The sequence below is a fragment of the Neovison vison genome, chromosome 11, assembly GCF_020171115.1.
Source record: "Neovison vison isolate M4711 chromosome 11, ASM_NN_V1, whole genome shotgun sequence".
Taxonomy (NCBI): domain Eukaryota; kingdom Metazoa; phylum Chordata; class Mammalia; order Carnivora; family Mustelidae; genus Neogale; species Neogale vison.
The window spans coordinates 55,006,943-55,027,283 of record NC_058101.1 but is presented as its reverse complement, the minus strand read 5'-3'; the positions used below and the strand labels follow the sequence as shown (position 1 = coordinate 55,027,283).

At 36.2% G+C, this 20,341-nt stretch overlaps 1 protein-coding gene across 1 annotated transcript in view; it reads left to right on the top strand.

Moving 5' to 3' along the window:
* Positions 1–19,455, top strand: part of NCAPG (non-SMC condensin I complex subunit G) — a 62,509-nt gene extending 43,054 nt beyond the window's left edge. Inside the window, exons 15-21 of the mRNA XM_044226040.1 lie at positions 13,043–13,224; positions 13,500–13,674; positions 15,555–15,716; positions 16,202–16,340; positions 16,720–16,806; positions 18,256–18,325; positions 19,240–19,455. Coding sequence (XP_044081975.1) covers positions 13,043–13,224; positions 13,500–13,674; positions 15,555–15,716; positions 16,202–16,340; positions 16,720–16,806; positions 18,256–18,325; positions 19,240–19,363 — 939 coding nt within the window. The 3' untranslated portion in view covers positions 19,364–19,455. The remainder of the gene's footprint in view (positions 1–13,042; positions 13,225–13,499; positions 13,675–15,554; positions 15,717–16,201; positions 16,341–16,719; positions 16,807–18,255; positions 18,326–19,239) is intronic.
* The last annotated feature ends 886 nt before the right edge of the window (positions 19,456–20,341 follow it).

Genomic DNA, 20,341 nt, shown 5'->3' with positions numbered 1-20,341 from the left:
CCCAGTGATTCTCAAATATCTTTGCCCTAGACGAAATTGCACTGGCCTTGCCAGGGGCCAGGCTAAGTAATCTGCTCTTGCTTGCTCTTGATAGCTTTTGTTCCCTGAAAGCTTTCAGGGATGAGAATGAAAATGGCGGCCTCCCAATCTCTGGTCCCAGAGGAGCCTAGAGCTTGGGGCCCTGCTCATCAGTGAGCCCTCAGAGACAGTTAATCGTTCCTGTCACCTTGTTCTCCCGCTGCACCCCGTGCTCACCCAGCCTGGTCAAGACAAACAGTTAATATTCCTGTCTCCTTGGTCTCCCACTGCACTCCGTGCTCACCCAGCCTGCGACCAGGCATTTCTGTTTCTGGCATATGGCCCCGTTTGGAGTTTCCAAACCTAGCAGATTCTTGCGGTGCACTTTCATGCTGCTTCTTCCAGGGGAGGAAGGCGAGTCTGCCCAGATCTGCCATTTTTTTGGGCCCCTGCAGTGGATCTGTGGCTTAGATCACAGTTTATGGCAACCCCAAGCTGAGAGCCCACTCCTGGGCTCACTTTTTGCAGCTGGCTTCCCTGCTTTGATGCCTGGGAGCTTTGCTGCACTCAGGCATCCTGTCTTTTTGTGACCCCAAGAGTCCTGAGACAGCACTGTCCCAGCAACATTTTCTCCCCCTGCTTAACCACCAGAGTGACATCTCTTTCCAGAGCAGACTTCTAAAAGTTCCAATTTTGTGCCAGTAGCTAGCTGATGGAGGCTCCCTTACTTACCCTGTGGTCTATCTTCTTATATATTGCTTTAGATTGATTTCTCCAAACGTCCTTCCTTCCAGATAGTGGTTGCTTTTCTGTTCATAGAATTGCTGCTAGTCTTTTCTTCAGTCTCCTATTGAGTTTGTAGGTGTTCAGAACGGCTTGCTAAATATCTAGCTGAATTCCTGGGATCAGACAAAATTTAGGTCTCCTATTCCTCCGTCATCTTGGACTCTTCCACCTCTCTATTTTATTTTCTTTCTCCTGCCTAATTGCTCTAACTGGAACTTCCAGTACACTGTTGAGCAGCAGTGGTTAAAACAAGCAACATTGTTTTGTCTCTAATCTTAAGGGGGAAACTTTTCAGTCTTTTAACTATTGAGTTATGATGTAGGTTCTTCATAAAAGACTATCATTTTGAGAAAGTTTACTTCTATTCTTCTCTGGATTTTTTTTCTTGGTTTTGGCTTTGTTTTGCTTTTGTCACAAAAGCATGTTTAATATGTCAGATGCTTCTTCTACATCACTTGAGATGCTCATATGGGTTTTTATTGCTTTGTTCTATTGATCTACATTACTTTGCTTTGTTTTCTTCTGTTGAACCACCCTCACATTCTTGGTATAAGTTCTACTTGATTATGGTTTATATGGTGTATAATCTTTCAAATATGTGATTGGATTTGGTTTGGTGCCATTTTGTTGAAGATTTTTATGTCTGTATTCATAAGGGAAATTGGGCTTTAGTTGTCTTGCACACTGTTTTTATCTGCCTTTGGTATCAGGTTAATTCTGACTTCATATACTGCGGTAGGAATTGTTTGTTCCTCTTCTGTTTATTGGAAGGCTTTGAAAAGATTTCTGTGAATTCTTTTACTGCTTGATGGGGATTTACCAGTAAAGACAATCTGGGGTTGGACTTTTCTCTTGGAGGTGTTTCTGATTACTTACTCAGTTGGAGTATTATTATAGGTCTATTTGGACTTTCTATTTTTTTTTTTTTACTGAGTTAGTTTTGTAATTTGTCTTTCTAGGAAATTTTCCATTTTATCTAAGTTATTTAATTTTTTTGTTGGTTGGTTTTTAGTATTTTCTTACAGTTCTTTTTATTACTGTAAGGTCAAATGTAACATTCTTGCTTTCAGTTCTGATTTCAGTTATTTGCATCTTTTCTTTTATCTTTGTCATTCTAATTAAGGTTTGTCAATTGTGTTCATATTTTCAAAGAACCAGTTTTTGGTTTCATTGATTTTTCTTGTTTTCTCTCTCTGTTTTGGTTCTCTTCTCTAATCTTTAGTATTGTCTTTCTCCTTCCTTCTTTAGGTTTAGTTTGTCCTTTTTTTAGTTCCTTAAAGCATAAAGTTATGTTATTGAGAGCTTTAAAAAAAATTCCAATGTATTTAGTGTATACTGTTATATTAGTTTCAGGTGTACAATTTGGTGATTCAACAGTTCTGTGGATTACTCAGTGCTTATTATGATAAGTGTACTTTTAATCCCTTTCATCTATTTCACCCATCCCCACCTCTCCCCTCTTTCCTTTGGTTACCATGAGTTCTCTATATTTAAGGTCTATTTTTTGGTTTGTATATTTTTTCTTTGTTTTGTTTCTTAAATTTCACATATGAGTGAAACATACGGGGATTGTCTTTCTCTGATTCACCTATTTCTTTTTTCTTTCTTTCTTTTTTTAATGTGGCGCTTGAAATCATGACCATGAGATTAAGACCTGAACCAAGATCAGAAGTCGGACACTTGGGGTGGCTGGGTGGCTCAGTTGATAAGTGTCTGCCTTCAGCTCAGGTCATGATTCCAGGGTCCTGGGATTGAGCCCCTCATTGGGCTTCCTGCTCTGCAGGAAGCCTGCTTCTCTTTCTCCCACTAGCCCTGCTTGTGCTTCCTAGCTGTGTCTCTCTTTGTCAAATAAATAAATAAAATCTTAAAAAAAAAAAAAGTTGAATACTTTTAACACTGAGCCACCGAGGCACCACACTGACTGATTGATTTTATTTAGCATTATATCCTGTAGATTCATTCATGTTGTGGCAAATGGCAAGACTTCACATTCTCTCTCTTTTATTGGCTGAGTAATATTCCATTGTACATATCATATAAAGAGGATATATATATATATATATATATCCTCTTTATTCATTCATCTATTGATGGACACTTAGGTTGTTTTCATATTTTAACTATTGTTAATAGTACTACAGTAAACCTGTATATATTTTTTCGGAATTGGTGTTTTTTTATTCTTTGGGTAAATATCCAGTAGTGGAATTACTGGATCATATGATAAGTCTATTTTTAAGTTTTTGAGGCATCTCCACACTTTTCCAAAGTGACTGCACCAGTTTGCATTGCCACCAACAACACATGAGGGTTCCTTTCCTCCACATTCTTGCCAAACTTGTTGTCTCTTGTGTTTTTGATTTTAGCCGTTCTTACAGGTACAAGATGATATCATTAGGGTATTGATTTGCATTTCCCTGATGATAAGTGATACTGAGCATCTTTTCATGTGTCTTTTGGCCATCTGTATGTCTTCTTTAGAGAAATGTCTGTTCATATCTTCTGTCCATTTTTTAATTGGATTATTTTTTGGTGTTGAGTTGTATGAGTTCTTTATATATTTTGGCTACCAATCCTTTATCAGATGTGTCATTTGCTCATATCTTCCATTCAGTAGGTTGTTTTTTAGTTTTGTTGACTATTTCCTTTGCTTGCAGTAGCTTTTTGTTTTGATTAATACCGGTAGTATGTTTATTTTTGTTTTTGTTTCCCTTGCCTCAGGAGACTTATCTAGGAAAGTGTTGCTACTGTTGATGTCAAAGAAATTATTGCCTCTGTTCTCTTCTAGAATATTTATGGTTTCAGGTCTCACATTTAGGTTTTTAAAACATTTTGAGTTTATTTTTGTGTATGGTGTAAGAAAATGGTCCAGTTTCATTGTTTTGCATGTAGCTGTTCAGTTTTCCCAACATTATTTGTTGAAGAGACTTGTTTTTTTCCTGTTTGTATATTTTTGCCTCCTTTCCTGTAGATTAATTGACCATATAATTGTGTGTTTATTTCTGGGCTCTCTATTCTATTCTTTTGATTTTTATGTCTGTTTATTGTGCCAGTACCTTACTGTTTTAATTACTACCGCTTTGTAGTGTATCTTGAAATCTAGAATTGTGAAACATCCACTTTTTTTCTTTTTCAAGAGTACTTTGGCTATTTGGGTCTTTCATGGTTCCATACATATTTTAAGGGTTATTGTAGTTTTGTGAAAAATGTTATTGGTATATTTATAAGGGTTGTATTAAATGCGTAGATTGCTTTGGATAGTATGGACATTTTAACAATATTTGTTCTCCCAATCAGTGAACGTGGACTATCTTTCCATTTGTTTTTGTCACCTTCAATTGCTTTTATCAGTGTTTGATAGTTTCCAGAGTATGGGTTTTTCACCTTGGTTGAGTTCATTCCTAGGTATTTTATTCTTTTTAGTACAAATGTAAATTGGATTGTTCTCTCAATTTCTCTTTTTGTTACTTCATTTTTTGTGTATAGGAAGGCAAATGATATCTGTATATTGATTTTGTATGTGAACTTCCTGAATTCATTTATCAGTGCTAGTAGTGTTTTGGTGGTCTTTAGAGTTTTCTCTATAGGATATCATGTCATCTGTAAATAGTGAATTTTACTTCTCCCTTACTGATTTAGATACCTTTTATTTCTTTTTGTCGTCTGCTGTGGCTAGAACTTCCAGAAAAAAAGTTGAGTAAGAGTAATGAGAGTGGATATTTTTGTCTTGTTTCTGTTCTTAAGGGAAGAGCTCCCAGTGGTTTTTTTTGTTTTGTTTTGTTTTGTTTTTTTTACCATTGACTACGATGTTAGCTGTGGGTTTTTCATATACGGCCATTAGTATGTTGAGGTATGTTCCCTCTAAACCTACTTTGTTGAGGGTTTTTATTATAAATGGTTGTTGTACTTGTTGTACACTTTTTCTACATCTACTGAAATGATCATATGGTTTTTATCCTTTGTCTTACTGATGTGATATATCACATTGATTTGCAGATATTGAACCACCCTTGCAACCCAGAAATAAATCCCACTTGATCATGGTGAATGATTTTTTTTTTTTAATTTTTGAAAATTAAAAAAAAAAATGTACTGTTTCCATTTGCTAATATTCTGTTGAGGAGTTTTGCCTCTATGTTCATTAGATATATTGGTGTGTAGTGTCTTTATGTGGTTTGGTATCAGAGTGATGCTAACCTCATAGAATGAATTTGGAAGCTTTCCTTTTCTTTTTTTTCTTTTTTTTTTTTTGATTAGTTTGAGAAAAATAGGTAATAACTTTTCTTTAAATGTTTGATAAAATTCACCTGTGAAGCCTAGTGGCAAGTGGCCCTGAACCTTTGTTTGTTGAGAATTTTTTTTAAATTATTGACTCATTTCATTGGTTGGTAATTGAACCATTCAAATTTTCTATTTATTCCTGATTCATTTTGGGGAGGTTACATATTTCTAGGAATTTATCCATTTCTTCTTGGTTTTCTAATTTGTTGGCATATAATGTTTCATAATATTTGCTTTAGTCTTCCATATTTTTGTGATTTTGGTTGTTATTTTTCTTCTTTTATTTCTGATTAGGAGTCCTTTTCTTTTTCTTTTTCTCTCCCCCCCTTCCTTTTTGATGAATCTTGCTAAAGTTTGTCAGTTTTATTGATCCTTTCAAGAACAAGCTCCTGGCTTCATTTATGTGTTCTGTTAGTTTTTATTTCATTTATTTTTCCTCTAATTTTTGTTATTTTCTTCCTTTTTTGGTTTAGGGTTTTGTTTATTCTTCTTTTTCTAGGTCCTTTATGTGTAAGTTTAGGTTGTTTATTTGAGATTTTTCTGCCTTCTTGAGGTAGGCCCATGTTGTGATAAACTTCTCTCCTAGTAGAGCTTTTGCTGCATCCCGAAGATTTTATTCATTTTCATGTGTCTTGGTTTTACTTTTTGATTTGTTTAATTTCTTGGTTGCTTCCTTAATTGTTTAGTAGCATATTATTTAACTCCATTTGTTTGTGTTCTTTCCAGGTCTTTTTTTGTGGTATATAGTTTCATTGCGTTGTGGTTGGAAAAGATGGATGGTATGATTTCAGTCCTTTTGTTGAGATTTGTTTTGTTGGCTAACGTGATCTATTCTTGAGAATGTTTCGTGTGCATTTGAAAACAATATATATTCTGCTCTTTTGGGGTGGAATGTTTTGAGTATATCTATTAGATTTGTCTTGTTTAATATGTCATTGAAAGTCATTGTTTCCTTCTTTATTTTATGTTTGGATGATGTATCCATTTCTATAAGTGGGATGTTGAAGTCCCCTACTATAATTATATTGCTATTGATTACTTACTTTTTTGTTGTTGTTGTTGTTACCTGCTTAATGTATTTGGGTATTGTCATTTGGGGGAATAAATATTTACAGTTGTTACATCTTCTTGTTGCATTGTTCCCTTTTGATTATATGCTGTCCTTTGTAGTTACAGACTTTGTTTTAAAGTCTGTTTTTTCCGATATAATTGTTTCTGCCCCAGGTTTCTTTTTACTTCCATTAGCAGATAAATGTTTTTCTATACCACAGTTTCAATTTGCATGTGTCTTTAGGTCTGAAAAGAGTCTTTTAAGCAGCACCTTTAAAAAAAAATCCATTCTGACACTATGTGTCTTTTGATTGGAGCATTTAGTCCATTTATATTCAAAGTAATTATTGATAGGTAGGTACTTACTGCTTTTCTGTTACTTGTTTTGTGTTTTTTACTTTTCCGTTTCTTTCTTGGTCTCTTCATTCACAGTTTGTTGGCTTTATTTAGTGAAATACATGGATTCCTCTCTACTTTTTGCATACCTATTACCGATTTTTTATTTGGGTTACCATCAGGTTTACATAAAACATGGATATAGCAGTTTATATTAAGTTGATGGTTGCTTAAGTTTGAACCATTTAAAAAGTACTAAATTTCTACTTCTCTTCCCCCGCATTTTAGATATAAGATGTTATACTTCATTTCTTTTCCTTTTGTGAATTCCTTGACTGATTTTCATAGGTATTCTTAATTTTACTCTTTTTGTGCTTCCTAGTTTTCTTACTCCTGCTTATGGTGTTTCTTTTCCACTAATCCCCTATAATATTTCTCATAAGTCGGATTTATGGTGATGAATTCCTTTAAGTTCTGTTTGTCTGAAAAACTCTTTATCTCTCTGATCCTGAATGAAAGTTGTTTTTTGTTTTTTACGATTTTATTTATTTATTTGACAGAGAGGGAACACAAGCAGGGGGAGCAGGAGAGGGAGAAGCAGGCTTCCCGCTGAGAACGGAGTCCGATACAGGGCTTGATCTCAGGACCCTGGGATCATGACCCACGCTGAAGGCAGATGCTTAACAACTGAGCCACCCTGGTGCCCCCTGAATGATAGTCTTGCTGAATGAATATTCTTGGTTGCAGGTTTTTTCTTTTAGCATTTTGAATATATCATGTCACTTCTTTCTTAGCAGCAAAATTTCTGCTGAACAGTCAGCTGATATTCTTATGGGGTTTCCCTTGTATGTAACGGTCTTCTCTTTCTGCTTTTCAAATTGTCTCTTTATCACCACTTTTTGCCAATTTTTAAAAGACTTAATTTATTTTAGAGAGCATGTGAGTGAGGGGAGGGGCAGAGGGAGAGGCAGAGAATCTCAAGCAGACTCCATGCTGAGTGTGGAGCCCAATGCAGGGCTTGATTCCGATGACTCTGAGATCATGACTTGAGCTGAAAACCAAGAGTTGGCCACTCAACTGACTCAGCCACCCAGGCACCCCACTACTTTTTGCCAATTTAATTAGTATGTGTTTTGATGTGGACCTTCTTGGGATGATTTTGTAGGGGGCTTTCTGTGCCTCCTTGGTCTGGATTTCTGTTTCCTTCCCCAGTTTCAGACAGTTTTCACCCCTTATTTCTTCAAATGAATTTTATTTCCTCTCTACTATCTCTTCTCTTTCTGGGATCCCTGTGTTACTGTGTTTGATGGTGTTGCGGAGTTCCCTTAATCTATTCTCATTTTTTATTGTTTTTTTCTTTTGTTCAGCTTGATTGCTTTCTATTACTCTGTCTTCCAGATTACTGCTCTGTTCTACTTCCTCCAATCTACTGTTTATTCCCTCTAGTGTGTTTATAATTTCAGTTACTGAATTCTTCATTTCTGATTTGTTCTTTATTTTTTCTATCCCTTGGTTGTCGGTCTCACTGAGATCCTCCATTCTTTTCTCAAGTCCAGTATCTTAGGCACTATTACTTTATGTTTTTAAATTGTTTATTTTTAAATTTTATTTTTCCAGTGTTCCAAGATTCATTGTTTATGCACCACACCCAGTGCTTCATGTAATACGTGCCCTCCTTAATACCCACCACCAGGCTCTCCCAAACCCCCACCCCACTCCCCTCCAAAACCCTGTTTGTGTCTCAGAGTCCACAGTCTCTCATGGTTCGTCTCCCCCTCTAATTTCCCCCAACTCACTTCTCCTTTCCTTCACCCAGTGTCCTCCATGTTATTCCTTATGCACCACAAATAAGTAAAACCATATGATAGTTGTCTCTCTCTGCTTGACTTATTTCAACTCAGCATAATCTCCTCCAGTCCCATCCATGTGATACAAAAGTTGGGTATTCATCCTTTCTGATGGAGGCATAATACTCCATTGTATATATGGACCATATCTTCTTAATCCATTCATCTGTTGAAGGGCATCTTGGCTCTTTCCACAGTTTGGCGACTAGTGATTGCTGCTATGAACACTGGGGTACGGATGGCCCTTCTCTAGTGACCATTACTTTAAATGATCTGTCAGGCATATTACTTATCTCTTTTTCATTTAGCTCCCTTTCTTCAGCTTTTTTTCTTGTTCTTTTATTTAGGATATACTCCTCTGTCTTATTTTCTTTAACTCTGTGTCTATTTCTATGTGTTAGGAAAGTCAGCTTTGTCTTCCGCTTTTGAAAGAGTGGCTGTATGAAGAAGAGTTCCTGTTGTGTCCTGAGTGCAGTGTCCCCTGTTCACCAAAACCTGATGCTTCAGGTTTTGGTGAAAACCTGAAGTGTGTATGTGCTACGAAGCTTCCTGTTGGGTGGCTGAGCCATGTTTGCCATAAATCCATTCATCTGTAATGGTTTTTCCCATTGCTTATTGGCAAGCTTTAGTCCCTATATTTTTAATGGGCCAGTCTGGGGCCACTTTGGGCTTGATTGGGTCAATCTGGGTTTTAGAGATGTGGTCACAGTGAACTGAAAGGGCTGTCCTAGTGTTGTGCCCTGGGAAGCTTTCATTGTAAGGCAGAGCTGGCAGTCAGATTAGATGTCTGCCTTCACCCCACTGCTTTAGCTGCTTTGGAGAATTCCTGCTGTGGGTGGGTTGGAAGGGGTAGGTCTGGAGAATTCAGGAGTGGGGGGTGCTATTAACAAGGTAGGTGGAAAGTGTTCATCCTGGGCTGGTTCCCTCAAGTGCTGGGTATCTGGGCTGGGGATCAGAGGAGGAAAATGGTACCTGCCAGCTCTGTTCTTGGAGAAGGCTTCTAAAGATCCCTGTTCCTCTAGCACATATTTGGAGATTAGTAAATAAATCTTCCTGTATATTCCAGGCCTTTTTCAAATTATTGCTTCCGTGCTGTATCTTAGAGGGGTTGTTTGATATGCTGTCCCTTTAAGGGCAGGGACTGAGTTTCCTATCTCCATTTGTCTCTCCCAGAGCCCAGTTGGGTGATGTTTCCAAGTTCCAGGTGTTAAGCTGATTATAAGAACTCACTGATTATAAGAACTCACGGTGTTGAGACTCTCTGGTTTTCGAAGCCATATGTTACGGGGATTCATTTTCCCAGTGAACGTCTCCAGTGCCTGGGGTGCCTGGGGTAGGGTCTCCTCCTCTCCTCTGTCCAGTGGCTGCAGTGTCCCTCCTGTGGACAGTTCTGTGGGTCAGTTTGGTTCCTGACCATGTCTCCACCCTTCCTGCTCTTTTTGATGCGGCCTCTTCTCTGCATGTAGCTGTGGAGTCTGTTTTGCCAGTCTTTAGGTTGTTTTCTGGATTATTTATACTGATGTGGGTGTTACCTAGGTATATCCTTGGGAAGAGATGAGCTTAGAATACTCCTACTTCACCACTTCCTGGAAGTCCAAGTTTTTTTGTTTTTTTTTGTTTGTTTGTTTTGTTTTTAAGGTAGGCATTTACTACTATAAATTGCCCTGTGAAGACTGTTTATGTTATACTTCATAAGTTTTGGTTTTTGTATTTTTCACTTCAGTGCATTTCTAAGCATTTTCTAAAGTTCCCTTTTATGTCTTCTTTATCTCATCGGTATGTAAAAAGTATATTGTTTACACATATTTGTGAATTTTATAGTCTTCTGGTGTTGCTTTCTAAGTATATTCTCTTATGGTTTGAGGAGATATTTTGATGTTTTCATTGTTTTTAAATTTATTTTGAGTTGTTTTGGGCCTAAATAGTTTCTATCCATGAGGATATTCCATGTGCCCTTGAGAAGAAAGTGTATTCTGTTATAGTGAAGTGGAGTGGACTACATGTTTTGGTGGGTCTGTTTGGTCTATAAGATTGTTCAAGTCCTTTTAGTTGTTTCCCTATTGATCTGCCTGGGTGTTCTGTCCATTTCAGAAAGCTCTTCAGTTATTATTGTTGAACTGTTTCTTTCAGCATTTTTGCCAATGCTTGTTTATGTATTCTGAGACTCTGTTTGTGTTTTAGCTATACTTTTAATTATCTTTTGATGAATTTACCTTTTTAATATCAGTATTTGTTGTTTTTTGTCTCTTTTAACAGTTTTTGACTTACCACATTTTGATTGCAAAATTGTGGTAATCAGTCCTTTCTTATCAGTGATTTAAGTGTAAATAAATTAAACTTACCAGTCAAAAGGCAGATGTTGGTTTTAAATTTTGAGTTAATATTTCATTGATATACTAATTTCCTAATGGGAATTGCCCAGTGCTGTGGGTTTGCTGACATTGCACTGGTAGGAAATGACTGAACAGTAAAAGTGTGTGACAAAGGAATGAGGCGTTTTTGTTTTTGTTTCAATAGTACTGGTACCATAATCTCTTTCTGGCAATACTACATTCTATGATTTTGACTTTTTTTGGTCATCACCACTAAACAAAATCTGACTTACTTCACTGTCCTCTGGGCCATAATAAGAGGGTTTTGTTTTTGTTTTTTTTTTTTTACATGTTTTAAAGACTTGCAGTTTGTTTCGTTTCAAATTTCTGACATTCAACTTCAGAGCACTATTGCTCTATTGCTATCAGGAAAGTATGTCACAGTTAAACATTTTAAAAAGATGGGGAGCATGTAGCCTTTGGAGTTGTAGACTTGTACATTTGTGTCTGGTCGCATTTGTGTTAATCTTCAATAAGGTGTTTACTGTCTCTGGCTTTTTTCCTCATCTGCCAAATGGGGGTTATGAGGCCTATTCACTGGATGCTTCTTCAATTAAGTCAACAAATATTGGAGAGCAAATTATGTGCCAGTCAATATATGTTCTTGAGAGTACAAGTGCTGAATGGAACAAAGTTTCTGTCCTCCTGGTTGTTGTGACCCCTAAATGAGTTAGTGTGTTGAAAGCACGTGCTAGTGCCCTAGCACTTACTTATCTTGTTGGTCTCTAAATCTTTATTTTTGAGTTTTGGGAAAACTTTTGTAATAGTTTTTGTATTTGCTCAATCCATTGTTTTTACTTGTGTCTCTCTAGTTTAGACTTGATTTATACTTGTAGATTATAATCTGCAAAGATAACTTCCCTAAAATCTCATTTAAGTCTTTATTTTTCCACCATTTCAAAACCTTACGTGGTTCCACATCCTGCCTCACTCTAGCTCAATTTTTTTTGCCTGGTTTTGAGGCTCTCTAGTGTGATCACTGAGGGTATTTACTGTTCATCAGTAATAATAAATAATAACTGGTATTTGTTGAAGATTTACTATGTGGATAGCACTTTTTAAAAAATTTATTTGAGAGAGAGTGAAAGAGTGGGAGAGGAGCAGAGGGAGAGGTACAAACAGACTCCCCACTGAGCTCTGAGCCTGACCCAGGTTTGGATCTCAAGAGCCTGAGATCATAACTTGAGCTGAAACCAAGAGTCAGACGCTTACCTGACTGAGCCACCCAGGCACCCCTACGTGGATAGCACTTGTAAGAGTTTTATTCGTAGTATTTCTTTTTCTTTGTTACTGTAATTTTATTATTCTTTCTATTTTAATATGAAAAAAGTGGGGTACATGGGGCACCTCGGGGACTCAGTTGAGCATCTGGCTCTTGATTTTTCGCTCAGGTCATGATCTAGGGTCATGGGATCCAGCCCCACATGAGGGCACTACACTTAGCAGGGAGTCTGCTTGAGATTCTCTTCCAGTGTCCCTTACCGCCCTCACTTGTGCTCCCTCTTTAAAATAAGTGTGTTAATCTTTTCTTTTTTTAAAGTAGGGTACAGAGTTAATATGCACAGGATCATATAGCTAGGAAGTGTCAGAGGCTTGACTTTAATAATTCAGTATCAGTAACTAATTTTAGTTACCTATCTTCTTTGCCTGTACCTCCATTTGAGTATCACTGTATCTTTTCTATTTTCTTCTCTAAGGTTTTCTTTGGTTGCTCTCTCTAGGAATTCCTTTTTCCACATGTACACTTTCTGTTCCCATTTCCCCTTTATTCATAACACATTGTTACTCCCTCTGGAGGTTCCATTTATAGGTCACCTTCCTCTGATGCAGGGATGTTACTGAGTGTTTTCTATCTTATCTCATGAGCAGCATGTAATACATTACTGTTTTGACTTCTGGTTTCACAATATTTAAAAGGCCTTTTGGTTCTTCTAAAAAATTTGGAGGGAATTTGAGGTTTTCTTAGCTAGACTAGTAATTTGTCATATAGCCTTAACCTAAAATCTTTTTATGCATCTTTAAGAAATTCATAGTATGCGTGATTTTTTTTTTTTAAGATTTTATTTATTTATTTGACAGAGAGAGATACAAGTAGGCAGAGAGGCAGGCAGAGAGAGAGGAGGAAGCAGGCTCCCTGCTGAGCAGAGAGCCCGATGTGGGACTCGATCCCAGGACCCTGAGATCATGACCTGAGCCGAAGGCAGCAGTTAATCCACTAAGCCACCCAGGCACCCCAGTATGCGTGATTTTTTGATAGTTCATAGAAAAATATTGTAGGACTGGCTACATTGTAAGGCTTAAAAACGAAATACAAATTAAAGAAATTCTTTTAATGAAACTCATTTTTCTTAGGTGTCTGAACTCAGGACAGGAGCTGCAGAAGGTCTAGCCAAACTGATGTTCTCAGGGCTCTTGGTCAGCAGCAGGATTCTTTCTCGTCTTGTCTTGTTATGGTACAATCCTGTGACTGAAGAGGATGTTCGACTTCGACATTGCCTAGGCGTGTTCTTCCCCATGTTTGCTTATGCGAGCAGGTATTTAGTTATATTGATAAATCAGGATCTGACTTGAAGTTAAATTCAGGTTCCCCATGAGTCATATCTATAAATATAATTTTGTCACTCTTCCTTGTTTTTCAGTGGTTAGTAATGAAAATGAGAACTTACCTAGATTTTATTTATCTGAATTATTTGTCTCTTTCTTAGATGAAAATATACTGTATCTTGATGGGGTGAATTTTATACTTTTTTTTTTTGAGAATCATATGCTTTTTCTTTGCTCACGTACTTTTCAAATTGTTTTTCAATAGGACTAATCAGGAATGTTTTGAAGAAGCCTTTCTTCCAACTCTGCAAACACTGGCCAGTGCTCCTGCATCTTCTCCTTTAGCTGAAGTAGATATCACTAATGTTGCTGAGTTACTTGTAGATTTGACAAGACCAAGTGGATTAAATCCTCAGGCTAAGAATTCACAAGATTATCAGGTGGGTGAGTATATTAGCCCATGGATGGTAAGGATGATGACTATCATAAAGGTCACTGTTTTTGATAAAACAATCCTTTTCATACGTTCTTAGAAAGAGAGGCCATGGTTTGATCTTGAGATTTCTGGTCTTTATGGTGGCACATACCACAAAGGAAGAAAAAGATCTTTTGGAAAATATGGTGATAATCGATCATAAAAAGACAAAAGCAGTTTGCTACTGAAATTCAGAACTTGCCAAAAACTCATCTCTCTTACTACCCCTTCCCAACCTAGAGCTGGCTATTAAACATTCTGAAAAATGTCCTGTGTTTATCTAGGACTCATGGAGTCTTCAATGGTTGGCTTATCTGCTATGTTTCTGAGATAAGGAAGGAGAATTCAAAGAATGAAGGTATTAAGGAGGGCAGGTATTGCATGGAGCACTGGGTGTGGTGCATAAACAATAAATCTTGGAACACTGAAAAAATTAAAAAAAAAAAGAATGAAGGTCGCTTCAAACTCATCTTTGTTTTTAATTCAAAGAAGATAAGTTAACTGCAAACTGTCTCATAAATTAAACTGAGTTTTGGATCCTTTAATATTATTTGTAACCATATTGAAAATTAATGTGATTTCAGATGCCAGCTAATTAAGTTGAAAGTATAGCTTTTTAATTTTATTTAATATTATTAATTTGGTTTGTCGTTAAATTATATGTTGTTGGAGAGAAGATTACAAAGGATATTAAGGCAAAATATAGTAAGGATAGATGATAGAGCTACTAAGTGCTTTAGGACTTAAGAAGGCAGGGTTCATGTAGCAGGGGCGATGAGTATAGCATTACTGGTAAAATTCAGTTCGGTCTTGTTGGGATTTGTACAGTGGTTTGGGTAGAGAAGAAGACTTTAGGTAAAAGTGATTAAAAAAAGTAGCTGGCTATCCAAGTCATACAGGGGACTATGGAAGAAGCCATTCTGGCTCTTTAGCTAAAGAGGACATGTTGAGGACAGAACATTAAGGTAGGGAATTTGGAGTTGGCTGTATTTGCTGTAATAGGATATATACTGAAAGGCTTAATGGGATGAAAGTTCTCTATGAAGAAGCTCAGTTTGGTGGCCAGTATCTCTATATGAAGTGAACTGGTGAGAAGAATAGAGAGTGAATATTAAGAGGGCAGTTGGAAACCTATATAATTAAGAGATAAAAACTTGTAGAAAAAGGATAAGAGCAATAGAAAGTAGAAAGAAAAGAATAGTAGATGGTGATGTGGAAAAGAAAAATATGGGTGTTAAAGACATGAAGAAGGAACTTAGGGAGGCAAGGAAGATGGAGTCCAACCAAGGTCCTGAGTATGGGTAACAGAAGACTTCAAAGGAGCTGCTGACATCTTTTAATTGCAGAGTTTTCTCCTGATTGTCATCCTGGAGGAGTGAGGGAAGTAGGCTGGAACAGAGGAAGAACTTGAGCTGTCATGCAGTCTTAAACCCCCAGCTCATGCCACAGGAAGTTCCAGAACTGGGATAGTCCTTTAAGTTGTCCAGATGGAGACAAGGCTGCCCTGTTGTACCTGCATATCTTCCAGGCATTGAATGTGGACTAATGTGGCAGGCCCCACAGTCTTCAGCCTGGATCAGTTCTGCACCTGAGAACTTTTAGCCTCCAGGACTAAAAGTGGACGAATGCTTCATTCATGAAGGGGGTGGTTCTGGACTCTGTACCACAGCATCCTCTATAAGAAGAGGGAGAGTTCAGTTTGGGAGGAATATGTTAAATTTGGTTTTAGACATTTTGCTTTTGGGATTATTACAAGATAATTAGTTGGAAATATTTGTTAGATGTGTAGGAACTATATTGTAATACCATTTCCAGTTTATAAAATTTTTTCTCTTGATTTTCTAGGCCTTATCAGTTCATGACAATCTGGCTATAAAAATTTGCAATGAGATCTTAACATGTCCATGTTCACCAGAAATTCGGGTCTATACGAAAGCCTTGGGTTCTTTAGAACTCAGTAGCAACCTTGCTCAAGATCTTTTGGTTTTATTGAATGAAATTCTGGAGGTAAAGTAGTTTCTAATTACTCTGTGTGTAAATTATTGTGTACAAATTTTTTTTTTTTTTTAAAGATTTTATTTATTTATTTGAGAGAGAGAGAGACAGTGAGAGAGAGCATGAGCGAGGAGAAGGTCAGAGAGCGAAGCAGACTCCCCATGGAGCTGGGAGCCCGATGTGGGACTCGATCCCGGGACTCCAGGATCACGCCCTGAGCCGAAGGCAGTCGTCCAACCAACTGAGCCACCCAGGCGTCCCTACAAATTTTTTATTAAAGTAGAATTTATGTGGTTGTATTAAATACATTATGTGGTTGTAGTAAATTATACATATGTTGGCAAATTTTGTCTGCTCATTTGAAGTAATTATTTTCTTCGTAAATTCAATAGGATTTTTAAAATGTTTTTAAACATCTAGATATCCATATGTAGCTTTTTTGAAAAAAGTTTAGGATTAAATTAATTAAAAACCATTAATTATGTTTTCTGTTATAGCAAGTAAAAGATAGGACATGTCTGAGAGCTCTGGAGAAAATCAAGATTCAGTTAGAAAAAGGAAATAAAGAATGTGATGGCCAAGTGATAGAGGCACAGGATGCCAACATGACTATGACTGCTTTTCAAATTGAAGATGGTAATAACATATTAACCTGAGTATTTGTAAGATTCTGTCCTTTTCATCTCTAGAGCCACTTTTTTTCTCCTCTAACATGTGGTTGGATTTCAGAAATGAAGGAAAAATGTTTCTTATTAATTCCATTAGGAAGTATATTACTGATAAGTTATTCTACTTTCATAGCTTTTTAAAAAAATTTTTTTAATGTGTATGTTTTTCACCATGCATACTGTCTTAGGTTTCCTTTGCTTTCCAATATTCACATTTTTTGAAATGCTGATTTATGATCATTTTCAGTAGCTGCTAATGGTACTGGTTTGTCATATCTGTTTTATGAAAAATTGACTTGGAAAGACCATATAAAATATTTAATGAGTTGTATTATTTCCTTTAACAGAAAAAAGTAAAGAAGCATATAAAACTCCTCTCAGGGATGTAAAAGCAACCCGAGCATCAAAATCCACTCAGCAAAAGACCAACAGAGGTAGTGTATGGATCTTTATAATAAAACTTTTCAGTTCAGTTTTCCAATGAAATATTCACTTTGCAAGTTTCCTTGTAAAGATTTTAAATGTGTCAGGTATCCTTTATTTTCAGTTCTTTCAGCTGATTTCAGGTTTTGCTTTGTGTCTCAGATTCTAATACCAGTGTTGCTCCAAGTGCTTTTGATTGAAAGAGATATGAAGCAATGTATCATATTGCTAAGGACTATTTGGATTAAATTAAGATTCTTTTATTAGAAGATCAATGATGATTTTATATTATCAGTTACTGTATTCTGTCCTTTGTATGATTAAGCACTTTTGAAAGCCTTTTATCCCTGTAGTACTTATCTGGGTTTCTGTTTTCCTTTTTCCCATTTTATTTTATAATTTCTCAACATTTCTTTCCCAAGGAGTATCCAACAATAAGGGATTTGTTGGAATAAAGTAAATGTTGACTATTAGGGGATCACTTGGAAAAAAAATCTGAAATTCAACAACTTTTTATTGTTTTATTATTATTACAAAAGCAGTTCATGCTTATTACAGAAGAATCAGAAAATACATGCAAGCAAACTAATATAAAGAACGCAAATCATCCCACCCTCAAGCCAACCATTATTTTAATTCTTAAAGAATTTTGAGGCCCTTTTCTATGCAGATTTAATTTTTTTCTGAATGGAATCTGGCCATAATATTTTTATAGCCAATCATTTATTTACATGCTTATTGTTGGGTATTGTTCCAAATTAGTCCCATATTGTTGGATGTTTTCTTGGGGCTAGCTGCATTATAAGCAATTATGTAAGGTTTTGGAGAAAAACAGTTTCATATGAATAATAAATAGGATATATAAATTTCAACCCAATGTTCATATGGAGAAATTTGATCCGATTCTTACACATAAATGAGGAGCATCATGGTTTGCTAACTTTGTCTTCTTAACTTTGGAAGTTTCTAGCAAGTAGAATTTTTGCAATCTTCAGCATTTTGTTAGAAGATCTAGTTTTTATACTGAAAAATGTTTTATAACACATTTGAATTGGCCATATATACGATGGAATATTTTATAAGAAGCCATTACCTTACATTAAGTTTCTCTCTCTCCCGGACCTGCTGATGGGCTTACCCTACTTTTCTCCCCTTAATTTTGATTAGTTTCTCTGTAGGTTATGTGCTATGGCATTACTAGAAGTAATACTCTTTACATAGCATGTTTTTCATATTCTCCTTTCTCCCATACATATTCAACTAAAATTTGCCTCCCTACAATTTGATTTCCATATTTTCCTTTGCCTATTATCCAAGTTTACAAAAGAAATTAATAAATGGCTGGAAACTAGGAAGAAATGTGTTGCAGAGGGAAAATGAAGGATTTGGGTAGCCCAGAAAATAGAAACACTAAGCAACTGAGAATAAATTTTGATAATGAATTTTATACTGTCTTGAAGGACGGAGAAAAGTGACAGCTTCAGCTAGGATGAACAGGAGGCGTCAGACTGTGGAGGCTGACTCTGAAAGGTATGCCATATACATCTAGAAAATGTTTTTTGTTTTTTATTTTTTTTGTCTAGGAGTAGAAAAGAAATTGTAGTTTGCTTCCACTGTGAAAGAGAGAATCTCAATATGTAACAAGATACTCAGTGATAACTGCAAATAGCAAGGTCTTGGATATATATATTGTCTAGAATTCCATTTTCAAGAATATTTGACCTCCTATGGCTTGTATGCTTTTCTTACTGGGACGGCCCTTAGTCCTAGGTGGTCATCTTTAATATGTTCTTTCAGTTTATATTTCCATGTATGCCTCTAACTATAAGATTGTGTGTAGGACTCCTTCGATCTTGAATTAGCAAATTCTGAGGATTTAGATTTGGGTTTTTGACATTTATAAGCAGGATTAATCTATCATGGTAAATTGCATATACTTGTGGCATAGTGTTTATTTTTAGATTCTACCAATTAAGCCACTGTTGTAACCTGAAACTTTATAGTTGCCCGAGTTCATCTATTGGTAAAATCGTAATGTGTGTATTTTCAGTATATAACTTTAAGTTTTGATTAAAATGTTTTGAGGAAACTTGCTTTTTACAGAGTGTTTTAAGAACTTATTGCCTAAATTAAGAGAACTTAAAATGTTTCCTCACTTTGTGTTGTCCTCCAAAATTATTTTGGGCAGTTCCTATTTAATCATTTCATCACAAAATTTTGTTTTTCCTTGTAATACCAGGTTCCATATAGAAATAAAAAGCAATTAGCTAGGTTTTTTATGATCTATCTGGCCAGACAGCCAGTTAGTCTTTTTTTGGTTTTAAACTTAGTAAAATCAGGATATCAATTACACACTGATAAAATGACAGAAACAGAGTTTTATTGATAAATAAACTTGTTTTAAAGCTTGTATTTAAATTGGTGTATTTTCAACATCTATTTAGTGATCCTGAAATTCCAGAGCCAGAATCAGAAATGAAGATGAGATTGCCAAGACGAGCCAAAACAGCAGCACTAGAAAAAAGTAAACTTAACCTTGCACAGTTTCTCAATGAAGATACAAGTTAGAAGAAATGATGGAGGTGAAGTCCTTTTAACAATGTCCTTTAAAGTTATGTTCAGTTCTCTGGTTTAATAAAGTTACACTTGTATCAAAATTAGAAAATGCCTGATGTTTTATAGGATTTTGTGCTACGTGACTCCACATTACTTTGGCCTGTACTGAAACATTAGGACAGCGCCTGTCCGAGTGCTCCCCAGAAGCCTGCAGCGGTCCCCTGGGTGTAACCAGCTAGGTCTAAGGAGGGCCTAGGAACTGGCTTCGTAAATTGGCTTCTCAGGTGATGCGTATGAACTCTCACACTTAGTATCATGGCGTTCTGGACAGCTTCTCAGTGTAACTCACTAGTAGCTTGCATTTGAGAAGCTTATGATTTAGATGGGGCACATCCAACATAGATGAAAACACTTTAGAACATTTAAAAAGGGACATCTCAAGGGCGAATGAAGTACCACAAACTAGCTAGGAAAGAGCTTACCTTTGGGGAGGAGGACTGCTACAGTGAATCCAAATTCCCAGCATCTAAGTTGAACAGTTATTTTGATAATTTTGTGATTCTTATACTAAAAACATTTTGGTAATGCTATCCGAATGGATAATTTCTCTTCTTATAATATTTGCATATGAGAGTCCTAGTTTGCTTATGTTTCTGATGGTGTTTCTTGGATTAGATGTTCATATATACATGGGTTTTTTTTTTTTTATTTTTTTTTTATTTTTTTTAAGTAATCTTTACACCCAACATGGGGCTCGAACATATGCCCCAAATCAAGAGTCACACGCTCTCTACTGACTGAGCCAGCCATGTACCCCCACTTACACATATTAATTATGGAGTTGCTTTCTACATTTTTGGCATAACAAAATAAATATTGTGGATAATAAAAGACAATTCTAGTGGGAAAAACATGACAGGAAGTCTTTTACATACTAGTTTATGAGCACTATTTCTTCACTGTCAATTTTATTTTTCTTCCCAAATTGGC